The following is a 13,047-nucleotide window of genomic DNA, read 5'->3' on the forward strand; positions in this document are numbered from 1 at the left end:
TCAGGATCAGGGAAGAGGAGTGTGAGTGGCTACTAGTTTTGCCTCTCCCAAACAAACTCCACAGAGTTAGAAGTCCTTCCAGCAAAAGGAAGAACTGGCAGTCGGTCATCTCCTCTTGACAAGGAATGAAGGAGACTAGACTTGGTGGGAAGAAAGATCTACTCATCTGGTGTGATAGGACCGAAGATGGTCAATCTTATGGTGGTAATAGGCCACTACCAAATGTTGCTGCAGGAAAAGATGTTACAATTTGTGGAACTCTTACCTGTTGATAAACAGACCATTGCAGAAGGCCAAAAACTAGGGAAGCAGCAGCTTAATGTGGCCAAGCATGGTGCAGACTGCAATAGCAGATCTGTGGGCCCCGTCATTGTTATAAGGAGATATTCATGGCTGTGTTTGTCAGCCCTTCCACAGAATATGACAGCTAAGATAGAAGACCTCCCATTGAAGGTTGAGACCTCTTTACTGACAAAACTGATATGGTTTTGGACTCCATTGGACTCCATTAGGAAGACAATCAAGTCCTTGGCCATAACCCATAATTCATCAGCTTCCTATAAACAAAGGTACTTTCCAAGGCATACCCAGAGGTATTACCAACCAAGGTTGTATTGAAGCCAAGACTATAGATACCAACCCCCTCTGCCCCTCTAGCAAGGCTATAAGACTACCATATGCTAAAAAACAGGGTAGATAGCAGGGAGGAACCCATCCCAGGCCCCTAAGGATCAGCACTCTAATAATGCTCCCTGTGCCTGAATAATTTCTACTTATGACTAAATTCTACTTATGAATACATGGTGCTACCCTTTGGTCTAGCAACAGTACCTAGAGTATTTACTAAATGTGTGGCAGAGGTCATAGCTCACTAAAGGTTAAGGTGGTGCACGGTATACCCTTACCTATATAACTGGCTCTTTGTAAATGACTCCCAAGATAAACTGGCTGTGAGTTTAAACTTTGCCCTAGACCAGGGGTGCTCAAACTTGCTTAACTTAAAAGCCACACAGAATAAACATCATATGTTTGAGATCCACAAGACATGAATGTCAGATGTTTGAGAGCAAGGAAGGAAGGAAGGAAATAGATGGGAGGAGAAAGAGAGAGGTGGAAAGAAAGCAACTTTAACTTTAAATGCATTCTCCAAGCTGCTGGCTGGCTTGGCTCAGATAGGTGATTTAAAGCAGGGATCCCCATCCATGGAAAAATTGTCTTCCACAAAATTGGTTCTTGGTGCCAAAAAGGTTGGGGACCACTGATTTAAAAAGACAGATGCCTTCTCCAAGCCAGCCAATCTGGTGGTGGGGACTTTGAGAGCCACACAATATGTATGAAAGAGCCATGTTTGTCTCCCGAGCCATAGCTTGGCCACTTCTGCTGTAGACACTGGGTAGTCCCTGGGTTTCCTAGTGAATTGGAAGAAGTCCCACCTAACTCCCATCCGGTCTATTGAATTCTTGAACACCTTAGGAGGGAAGGTGTACCTGTCCTTAGCAAAGGTCAGAACTATGTCAGCCCTTGTGAAAAAGTTTTTGTTCAATAGATATCAATCAGCTAAGCCCATTCAAAGTCTCCCTGGTATATATGGCCTTGACCACAGTGGTGGTCCAATACACACACTTATATATGAGACAATTACAGAATTGGTTCATAAGGAACTTTGACCCAAATTCTGAAACCCATTAGAAAAAATAATTGGCCCTGAGGTCCAGTGTAAGGACCCTAATCTAGTGGTCCATACCTGGGAATCTTCTCAAAGGTGTCCCCCTAGGGATCCAATCCCATGAACGTCACCTTTTCACTGACGCTTCCCTCACAGGATGGGGTGCCCACTATCAGAAATTAAGGGAGAAGGGGAAATAGACTAAAAAGGAGTCCGCTCTTCACATCAATTTATTAGAATTGAGAGGCATCAAACTCACATCTTTTGCAGATGGAAGACATGTTCAGGTAGCAAAGGGCAACATCATAGCAAAGTTCTGCCTGAACAGACAGAGAGACATTGGATCCATGTGCCTATGCAGGGAGGCCATACTCGTCTGGTAATGGGCAATAAGACATTGGATACAGCTGACAGCAGTTCATGTAGCCAGTCTAGACAACACTCTGGCAGACAGCCTGAGCAGGGACACAGGCACAGAACAAAAGTGGTCCAAATCAGATCACTACCTGGCCCCAATCTTCAGGGAAGGTAGGGGTGGGGGAGTCCCTGAGACAGATCTATTTGCATCAACAGACAACAACAAAAATGTCATTTTTTTTCTGCTCCAGGGCAGCCAAGGGTGTAGTTCTTTGAGAGATGGTGATGGCATGGCCATCGTTTTTATATGTTCCAGACATCATAGAATCATAGAGTTGGAAGGGACCTCCAGGGTCATCTAGTCCAACCCCCTGCACAATGCAGGAAACTCACAAATACTTCCCCCTAATGTATACTTCTGGCCCCTTCTTGGCCCAGGAGAGTGTGGTTCCCTAGACTGTGGAAACTGGCCAGAGGGCAGTACATAACACAGCCCCCAGAGGATGACCTCCTTTACATAGGCCCAGTTAACCACCCAGAGGTGAAATCCTTGCACCTGAGAGCTTTGTTAATCCTTCAGTAGGAAGGTTTTCACAAAAGGTAGAACAAGTTATTATGGCCTCCCATAAACCCATGACGAGGAAAGTCATATGGGTACAAATGGAAGAGGTTTGTTCACTGGAGTGATGAGTAAGGGTTTGATCCACGCTCTTGCAGTTTGGGGAGGATTTCTAACTACCTCCTGGAAATGCAGGAAGGGGATTTAGCAGTCTCAACAATAAAAGTTCACTTGGCCACAATATCTGCCCACCATAACCCTGTTAAGGGGCAGTCAGTTTTCTCTGCACCTGAGTCCAAGAAATTTCTAAAAGGGTTATTTAACATGTTTCCACCTGTTGTACCCCCAGTTCCCCAATGGAGTTTGCCCCTAGTCCTATCAAAATCAATGTATAAACCTTTTGAAACTGTGGTTAATGCTGAGTTGTCATTCATTACTTATAAGACCACCTTCTTTGTGACAGTCACCTCTGCCAGAAGGGTATGTGACCTCCGTGAACCCGCTTTTATTAAGTTCCACCTGAACAAAAAAGTTCTCAGGCCTGGCCTGGAGTTTCTCCCTAAAGTGGTGATGCAATTCCACCTCAATCATGACATCATACTCCCAGTGTTTTTCCCATCCCCAGCATCTCCATTGAAACAATCTAGATGTGAAGAGGGCACTTCTTTTTTTATTTAAAAAGAACACTAGAATTCAGGAAAGATAGGAACTAATGTGTATGTTTAGAGCAGGGGTGGGGAACCGCCATCCTGAGAGCCGTATGCGGCCCTCAAGGTCACTTTGTGTGGCCCTCGGGGATCACTGGGCCAAACCAAGTCATGTGGCAGCCTCTCTGGAGCCTGGCTGGCCAGCGAGGATCGTAGAGCCCAACCACGCTGTGCAGCAGCCTCCCCAGGGCCAGGCAGGGATCACAGGGCCCAGATGTACTGTGCGGCAGCCTCCCTGGGGCCTGGTTGGGGCCTCCCTGGGGCCTGCAGAATTGCTGCAGGGCCTGGAAAAGTTACTGTCACAGTTCAGTTCGCACTTGATTATCCCAGATGGTGTGGCCTAATATGCTAATGAGTGTGTGACCTAATATGCTAATATTAGGGAATGTGGTCTAATATGCTACTGAGTTCCTGCTGGGCTTTTTCTACAAAAAAGCCCTGAACCTATGCATTTGCCTAGGGTGGCAGGCCGGGTTTGTGTGTGTGTGTGTGTGCCAGATTAGGCTCTCCCCACATGACTTCAAATAGAAAAACAATTATTTGCATTAATTTTGCTGACCTGATTCCTGAATCATTCTCCCTTGGCGGAGCACTGTTTTTAAGTTGATAATTTTTTATGGCCTACAAATGATGATATAAATATCCATATGGCCCTAGGCAGAAAAATGGTTCCCCACCACTGTTTTAGAGGCCCAAATAAAGGGAGAGCTGCCTCAGTGCAATCTCTCTAGATGCATGTTTTCAACAATCAGAACAGCTTATAATGAAGCTCCATGTCCCTAAAAGCTCATTCCATGAGAATGCAGGCTTCTTCAGCAGCTTTCCATGCCAGACTTGGGGTGGAGGATGTTTGTAAAACAGCAACATCCACTCACTCTACATTTGTCAAACACTACTTGATGGATGTGGACTCCACGAAAGGAGTCACAGTGAGGAAGGCAATATTACAGGTGATTTTTCATTGATCAACCCATGCCCTCCTCCCTGATAAGTGAGCTTGCTATTCTCCCATGTGGGACTGCACAGAAGCCATGATGATGAAAATGGGGTTGCGCTTACCTGTTAACTGTTGTTCATCGAGTGGTCTTCTGTGCAGGCACACATCCCTCCCTCTTTTCCCTGCTGAGGGCTGCAGACTATGGAATGGCATTCTCATGGTGGCAAAGGGAACTTAGTTGGAGTTCTTGCCCTTTCTCTGTCATGTGACCCTTTGGCGGGGAAAGGGATCTCTATAGACAGAGGGGAGGGGGAGCACTCCAGAGCCTAGAAACTTCTTTAAAAAGCTTGGAATCTCTTCCCAACAGCTGGCCTGCAATCATGCAGTCCCATGTGTGCCTGAACAGAAGGCCAATTGATGAACAGTGGTTACAGGTAAGTGCAACCCCATTTTATATATCATGGCTCTCTCCAGAAGAGCACTGCGAGAACTCCCCAGAGAGCACTGCGAGTTCCCCAGAGAGCACTGCGATCAAGCTCAAAAAATCTTCTCGAAATCCCTGGGCCAAAAGAAACCAAATTAAAAACTACCAGAGAACAGGCATTCTCTACAAAGGCCCCCCAATGGTGGAATCAACTGCCGGAAGAGGTGCGGGCCCTATGGGATCTTAACCAGTTCCGTAGGGCCTGCAAAACTGCCCTCTTCCAGCTAGCTTTTTATGACGGAACTCCTGATAATATCAATAACACCAAGCCATCTTATACATAATTTGATTGTACCATAATGTTATACTGTTTTATTGGTTTTACTGCTTAAATTATTAATTATATTATATACTGTTTTATTGTATCATGGTTTTACCATGTCTTGTTAGCCACCCTGAGCCTGCCTAGGCGGGGAGGGCAGGGTATAAATAAAAGTTGTTTATTATTATTATTATTATTATTATTATTATTATTATTAGTGCTATTTTTCTTTGCCATGTTCCTGTGTGTATTTCAGTTGGAATTCCTTTACAGGACAGTTCTTGGTGAAGATCAATATGAGACACCAAACAGCTATTAGGAAGGTGGTCCTCCATGGTCTCTTCCTTTGAGAGCTTCACACCCAACTCTCACTCAATGAGCTTGCTATTTTCCCAGTGTGGGACTGCACAGAAGCTATGATGATGAAAACAGGATTGCACTTAACTGTAACTGTTGTTCATTGAATGGTCTTCTGTGCAGGCACACATACCTCCCTCCTGCCCTGCTGTGAACTCTCTGGAATGCTAGTTTCTTGAAGTCTCTAGTGGCATGAAGACAATTGATGGAGTACTGCCCCTCCTCCTGGTCATATGATTGTTTTGACAGAAAAGCACCAGAGGAATGAAAGGTATTCCTAGTCTGTTAGAAAGCTTTGGAAATATTTTCTGCAGCTAGCCTGCACACATCCAGTCCCAATGTGTGCCTGCATAGAAGACCATTTGATGAACAACAGTTACGGGTAAGTGCAACCCTATTTTATTTGTGTCTGCTTTGTTAAAATATGATACATGGACACATCTACAATGACGAATATCATTTAACACCACTTCTGACCACTGTCACCCCAGTTTTACAATCACAGTGATCATCAATGCTCAGGGCTGATTTCTACAGGAAACAAAGTCATATGGTAGAGCTCTTCTGGGATTGTACCACTTCAGATTACAGGAGGATCACAACACTGTTGAGTACTTTGTGTTAAAAAGACAACTTCATAGAGAAACTGCATGGAGAAACAACTGCATGGAGAAAAACTGGTGTTTTTACATGACATAACCATTCAAAAACTCAATTTCCCACCTGTAGTCTGAAGTGGTATAGACCAGGAAGACCATTTAATTTTGCTGACCTTTGTTTGTTAGTATTATCACTTTTAATCCAAAAGTCACTGGAATATCTTGACAACAAATCACCTCTTGTGAGAATTTTGAAAATAATCTATCCTGTTTTTCATTTTTCTACAGGATGATGATGATGAAGAAGAAGAGAAGTGAATGCAGAGCCTGCATGAAATTCACTTTCTTGTCATTTTGGACTTTTTCCTTTTTATTTTTTTTTAACAGAACAGACTGCATCAATAAATGTAGCAGTGTTTATATTCCTTTTTTTTTTTTTGCTTTTTTTCCATCAGTCAAGCAGATGTCCAGTTGAGCTCTGAATGTCTTTGCCATGAGGGCTTGCAGTAATCCCCACAAATAGAAGGGCAAAATACAAGACAAATCAAGATATCTATTGGATTGAAAGCAGTGAAAACAGCTTCAGCATGTAGCATCATGAAATACTGCATACTGAAAAGAAAACTCTGGTGTAACAGGGCAAGCTAGCCTTTTTCCTTCTAGCATCTCTAAAGAGTAGCAAAATATTTTCAGTGACTAAATGTGTCATGGTTTACAGTTGCAAAGGATAAAGGTGTTGCTGTTGCATTGAGTGATGCCATGTATGCAAGGAATAGGTAATAAATAGTGATACTTCTCTGCTCAGAACAGCATCGGCCTTATTTTTGTAGGGTGGCCAGTTTGGATCACTGCCTTTCAATAAGAATATAAACAAAGTGTGGAGTTCAGAGAAGAGCTGCACACGCACACGCAAAGAGGGCAAATGGTTTAAAAAGTAAGGCATATGAAAGGCGCAGAAATGGCATGTTCAGAGAAGAGACTGAAGGGCAACAGAGGGGATGAACATTTTAATTTTTGAATACTTCAGTCCAATTTATGTATGTGTTTATGTGTTGTTGTCAGCTTGCTTTTGACTTATGGCAACCCTGTGAATCAGTATCTTCATCGTTGTGGCTTCTGTGCAGTCTCGTATTGATTTCACATTTCTGTGGCAGGACAACCACATAAAGGATTCCCAAAGCTTTCTAACAGACAAGGAGCACCCCTCCTCCTTCTGGAACTTTCCTTCCAAAATGATCACATGACCAGGAGGATAAGTGCTACTCCCTCAGTTCTATTTGTGCCACCACGAAGGGAGGTTCTCCACTGCTGTTCTGTTTTTCATTCTTGAGGTTGAGGAGATATATTTATATCAGGTTTTTGGCATCAATACTCACTGTAGTGAAGAGTAAAATACATTTAAAGAAGAAATGCTTCTAGATTTCCACTGTGTCATTACGGCTGAAAAGAGACCTCCTCAAGATTTGGCCAGCTTTTGCTTTGGAATGGTGCTGTTAAATGACCATTTTCTGTTCACCTAGGAGAGCCAAGTTGGTGTAGTGGTTAAGTGTGTGGACTCTAATCTGAGAGAACTAGGTTTGATTCCCCACTCCTCCACATGCACCAGCTGGTGTGACCTTGGGTCAGTTACAAGTTCTCAGCAGAAAAACAACAACATTAGAACATAATTCATATTAGAGAATATACAGACATTCAAACACTGTGATATGCTAGCTAACATATTTAGTAAAATTTTTATAAAAAGTACTTTTATCACAATTCTTACAAAACTATTTGTCACATTGCAAGGAAATACAATATTACAAAAAAGTCCATCCAATGAGCACCTGGTTTAGGCTCATTTTGTCAAATTCTTTCTCAAGGATATTCCTGAACATGTCAAGGTTATCAGCCGCCTGTTCTGTTTCAGTGTATGTATTAGCAGATGCAAAAGCCTTCCGTTTTTGACTGGTAAATGCTCTCTGCAACCTCTTTGTTTCTTTCAAAATTATCATCCTGGAATAAACCATTGCTGTTACAACAAGATACAACACAAAGCTGAATGGGAGTAACTTTATACATTTCAATTTAGATCTTACCTCTCAGTACCGCTTGTGCTTAAATTTATATGGAGCTTTTAAGCCAGTCCTGAATCTAATCTATTGCAAAAGCCTTTGAAGTTTAAGTGGCACAATGCTCTTTTTTTAGCTGGCAAATATGCTCACTCTTTTTTTATCACATAAGTGGTTTCATTTTGGAGCAAGACAGTTCTAAATTTCTTTAGCAGATACAAAAGCCTTCTAATTATTACTGGCAAAATGCTCTCTAATAGGCTTAAAGACTAACTCTACTTAAGGAACCCACTCTAGGTAACTTCATGCAGCTTATTCCAGATGCTGTTCTGCCAGACGTGAGATGAGACTTCAGGTAGTAAGACTATTGGGATCCCGAGGCCAATATAGTAACCATGAAGTTATCCATGTGCTAAGTGCTGCTTCTATTAATGGTTAAAAACATGAAAAGTGAATGTAAAAGCATCCCCTGTGTAGTGTATGGCGTTCGTAGAACGCCTTCATTCCAGACAGCGCAACCATTTCGTTATAACGTACCATCGTTAAAGCGTTAGTCCGCTAAAGCCGCGGAGGCAAAGGCGACGACCCGATGCCTCCGCGAAGAGCGCTGGTCATCCGCCAATCACAGCAAGTGGCGGGAAATATGGCTGGCCAGCATTGGACTGGCCAGCAGGGTGAATAGTTCCGGATCTGTATATATGCGGGACCCGGCCCGCGTGTTCTCTCTCTTACCTCGTGTTTGTACCATGCAATAAACTATGTTGCCCTACGTGCGTCTCTCAGACTGGTACATAACAGTGGCGACGAGGATGGGATCTTAGTCCTTCGACAAGGGCTACGAAGGAGACGCCCGGGCAACTCGTCGTCCCATCGCTTCATCGCTGTATCGCTACTTCGCAACGACCGCCGCCATGACCAGTACCAGCGGGAACACCGGTCACATCGAAGCTTTCGACCACACGAAGCCCGAGGGATGGGAATCCTATTCGGAGAGAGTCGATTGCTACCTGAGGGCGAATCGAGTAACCGAGGACGGCATGAAGCGGGACGTGCTCCTGAGCGTTTGCGGGGCCGCCACCTTTGAGATCGCAAAGGGTCTCTCGGCGCCCGCCCGCCTCACGGAGAAAACGTACACGGAGGTCGTCCGCCTCCTCACGGGCCACTTCCTGCCGCAGCCGTCGCGGGTGGCCCGACGGTTCCTCTTCCACAAGAGGGACCAGGCCCAGGGAGAATCCGCTGCAGACTACCTGGCCGCCCTGCGCCAGATCGCCGGAAGCTGCAACTTCCCGAATTTGGAAGAGACCTTGGCCGACCGGTTCGCTTGGGGCCTCCGCGACGAGAGGCTCCAGCAAAAGCTCTTCGCAAAGGAAGAGCTCACGCTTCAGGGCGCCTTCAGCGAGGCCGTGGCCTTCGAGCGCGCCTCCCGGACGTTCTCCAGGGCCAAGTCGGAAGCCGTCCACCACGAGGAGCTGGACCCCCATCACCCGGACGAAGGAGAAGCGCTCCAGATGCACCGCTCGGCAAGACCAGCCTCCCGAGCCCCACAGCGGCCCCGGGCGAACGAAAGATCGAACCAACGCAACAACCAAGGAGCGAACTGCGCCAGTTGCGGCGACCCCCACGACCGGCGGGACTGCAAGTACAGGACCTGGGACTGCAGGAGCTGCGGGAAGACCGGTCACATAGCGCGGGCTTGCCGAGCCAAGCCCCACCGCCCGGGGCCAACCACGCACCACGAGGCCGCTGAGTTCCACTCCACGGCCTCCACCACGCTACAGGTACTGAACCTGCCCCTGGCCACCCCCAACAAGATTAAGGTGTCGGTCCGCATAGAGGGGGCCCCCTGCCTCATGGAGGTGGACTCGGGCTCCTCCATCTCCATAATTGCGGAGGAGACCCTGAGGCGGTTACACCCCGGCTACAAGAGACTGCTGCGGTCGGCCGACTTTGTACTGCGGGACTTCCAGAAAAACCCGGTCCAGATCGCGGGGTGGGCGAGGGTGCGCGTGGAGCGAGGGTCTTTCAGAGGCCCGCTAGATATCCTGGTAGTTAAGCGACCACTGGCGACCCTGTTGGGCCTCACGTGGTTCGGCCCCTTAGGAATCAGAGTTGAGGTGTCACAAATGACCATGGCCGGGGGGTTCGGGGAGGTGTGCCGAGAATTCCCAGAGGTTTTTGACGGGTCGTTGGGTAGCTACAAGGGCCCGGCCATCTCCCTGCCGCTCGACCCCACGGTCAGACCAACCCGGCTTAAGGCAAGGAGAGTCCCCTTCGCCCTAAAACCTAAAATCGAGGCCGAGCTGGACCGCCTAGTAGCACAAGGGGTCCTAGAGCCGGTCGATTACGCCATGTGGGAAACCCCCATAGTGACTCCGGTCAAACCGAATGGGGACGTGAGGATTTGTGCCGACTACAAGTGCACAATCAACAAGGCGCTCCAGGATAACCCCTACCCAGTGCCGGTTGTCAGCCACGTCCTGGCCGCCCTTGCGGGGTCCAAAATTTTCGGGAAGCTGGACTTGGCACAAGCCTACCAGCAGCTTCCGGTGGACGCCAAAACGGCCGAGGCACAGACGATTGTGACCCATAGGGGGGCGTTCAAGGTGAACCGGCTACAGTTTGGGGTCAGCGTAGCTCCGGGGATCTTCCAGAGTATAATGGACGCTCTCCTCAAAGGGATCCCAGGAGTCCAGCCCTTTTTCGACGACGTTTTAATCGCCGCCCCGAACCCTGAGGAGTTCAGCAACCGTCTCAGGGAGGTGCTCCGTCGTTTCCAAACCGCTGGACTCAAGGTGAAGAGGGAGAAGTGTTTGCTGGGGGTACCGCGGGTGGAGTTCCTAGGATTCGCCGTGGACGCAGAGGGAATCCACCCGACCGAGGAGAAAACCAGGGCCATCGTACAAGCCCCAGCCCCCACGAGTAAAGCGGAGCTACAGAGCTTCCTGGGGGTGCTCAACTTTTATCACACGTTCATACCCCACAAAGCGGCCATCGCGGAACCCCTACACCGGTTACTGGACAAAAAAGCTCCTTGGGTGTGGGGGAAGAAGCAAGCCGCTGCGTTCCAGGCAGTGAAGGACGTCCTGGTCTCTAACGCGGTGCTTCACCACTTCGATGAGCGCCTTCCAGTCATTCTGGCATGCGATGCATCGCCGTACGGGGTGGGCGCCGTTCTGGGGCACCAACTATCGGACGGCCGGGAGGTACCGGTCGCCTACTATTCCTGCACCTTAACGTCAGCGGAGCGTAATTACGCTCAAATAGATAAGGAAGCCCTGGCGATCGTAGCGGGGGTTCACAAATTTAACGATTATTTGTATGGTCGCAAGTTCACGATAGCGACCGACCACAAGCCTCTCTTGGGTCTGCTAGCCCCCGACCGGCAAACCCCCCAAATCCTGTCTCAGAGGGTGCTGAGATGGAACCAATTCTTAAATTCATACACCTACACACTGGTACACAGGGCGGGTAAGGCAATGGGCCACGCCGATGCCCTCAGTCGTTTACCACTGCCGGACACGGGGCCCGACCCAGCACCAGCCCACCAGGTGATGTCAATTGAGGCACTCCCTGACCAGCCCATACACGCTGCCGAAGTGGCAAAGGCCACAGGGAAAGACAAAACCCTAGCGAGGGTGCTCGACTGGGTGGTGAGGGGGTGGCCAGAGAGGGACCTGGGGGGAGAGTTCAAACCGTACAAAATGAGGCGGGAGGAACTCGCGGCCCACAAGGGGTGCCTGCTATGGGGGAGCCGGGTGGTGGTTCCCCCTCCCCTTCAGAAAAGGGTCCTTGCATCACTACATGAAACGCACCCGGGCATGGTGAGGATGAAGGCCCTAGCCAGGAGCTATGTGTGGTGGCCGGGAATGGACGGAGAAATAGAGGACTGGGTCCGGAGATGCAGTGCGTGCCAGGAATCGCGGCCGGACCCACCCAGCGCCCCGGCCACAAGGTGGGAAACCACTAGGAAACCCTGGTCCAGGCTCCACATAGACTTCGCGGGGCCGTTCCAGGGGCAGATATTCCTTATAATCGTGGATGCATACACAAAATGGTTAGAGGTCCTCCCTGTAGCATCCACCTCCTCGGCAGCCGCCATCCGAGCCCTGCGCCGGGTCCTATGCACCCACGGCATCCCAGACACCCTGGTCTCGGACAACGGGGCCGCCTTCACCTCGGGGGAGTTCCAGGCTTTCCTTCAGAGGTACCTCATAAGGCACATCAGGTCGGCCCCCTTTCACCCCGCCACCAACGGCCAGGCCGAGCGGATGGTCCGCACTACCAAAGAGGCCCTGGGCAGGATCGTGCAGGGCGACTGGGATCACAGGCTGGCCGCATTCCTTTTTGACAACAGGGTCATCCCAAACCCAGCCACAGGGGTCAGTCCCGCTGAGCTCCTCATGGGGCGCAAGCTCACCACAAGGCTGGACAGGCTGCACCCCGACCGGGCCGCTGACACACGAGGGTCCCCCGAGGTCCGAGAGGCAGCCAGGGGGTTCTTTGCCGGGGATCCAGTGTTCGCCCGCAACTACGCCGCGGGGCCCGAATGGGTGGCTGGGCGGGTGCTACGGGTCGTGGGCTCCCGTCACTATGAAGTATCCACTGAGGGGGGCCAGATCCTACGCCGGCACATCGACCAGATGCGGCGCAGGACCCTACCCGAAGCACCCACAGAAACAAGAGGGGCAGCCCAACCCGAGGAGCCTACCACAACCCCGCCGCCATCCATGTCACTGCCGCCTCCTACGGAAGCCAACCAAGCCCCCGAACTCGCCCCGCAACCCTCGGATGCTCAGGCTCCCGAGGAGACGCCGGGGCCCGAAGTCATCACGACTCCGCAAGCCACCCCACGACGTTCGACTCGAGAGCGCCGGCCTCCCACCTACTTACAGGACTATGTTACTAACTGAGGGGGGAGGGGTGTAGTGTATGGCGTTCGTAGAACGCCTTCATTCCAGACAGCGCAACCATTTCGTTATAACGTACCATCGTTAAAGCGTTAGTCCGCTAAAGCCGCGGAGGCAAAGGCGACGACCCGATGCCTCCGCGAAGAGCGCTGGTCATCCGC

General features: G+C 49.3%; 1 protein-coding gene across 3 annotated transcripts in view; it reads left to right on the forward strand.

Moving 5' to 3' along the window:
- The window catches only part of DNAI2 (dynein axonemal intermediate chain 2), a 53,063-nt gene extending 46,710 nt beyond the window's left edge, over nt 1-6,353 (forward strand). For all 3 annotated transcript variants that reach the window (XM_060253030.1, XM_060253028.1, XM_060253027.1), the window contains exon 14: nt 6,217-6,353. In XM_060253030.1, coding sequence (XP_060109013.1) covers nt 6,217-6,246 — 30 coding nt within the window. In that variant the 3' untranslated portion in view covers nt 6,247-6,353. The remainder of the gene's footprint in view (nt 1-6,216) is intronic.
- The last annotated feature ends 6,694 nt before the right edge of the window (nt 6,354-13,047 follow it).

This window comes from Heteronotia binoei, chromosome 13 (assembly GCF_032191835.1).
Source record: "Heteronotia binoei isolate CCM8104 ecotype False Entrance Well chromosome 13, APGP_CSIRO_Hbin_v1, whole genome shotgun sequence".
Taxonomy (NCBI): Eukaryota; Metazoa; Chordata; class Lepidosauria; order Squamata; family Gekkonidae; genus Heteronotia; species Heteronotia binoei.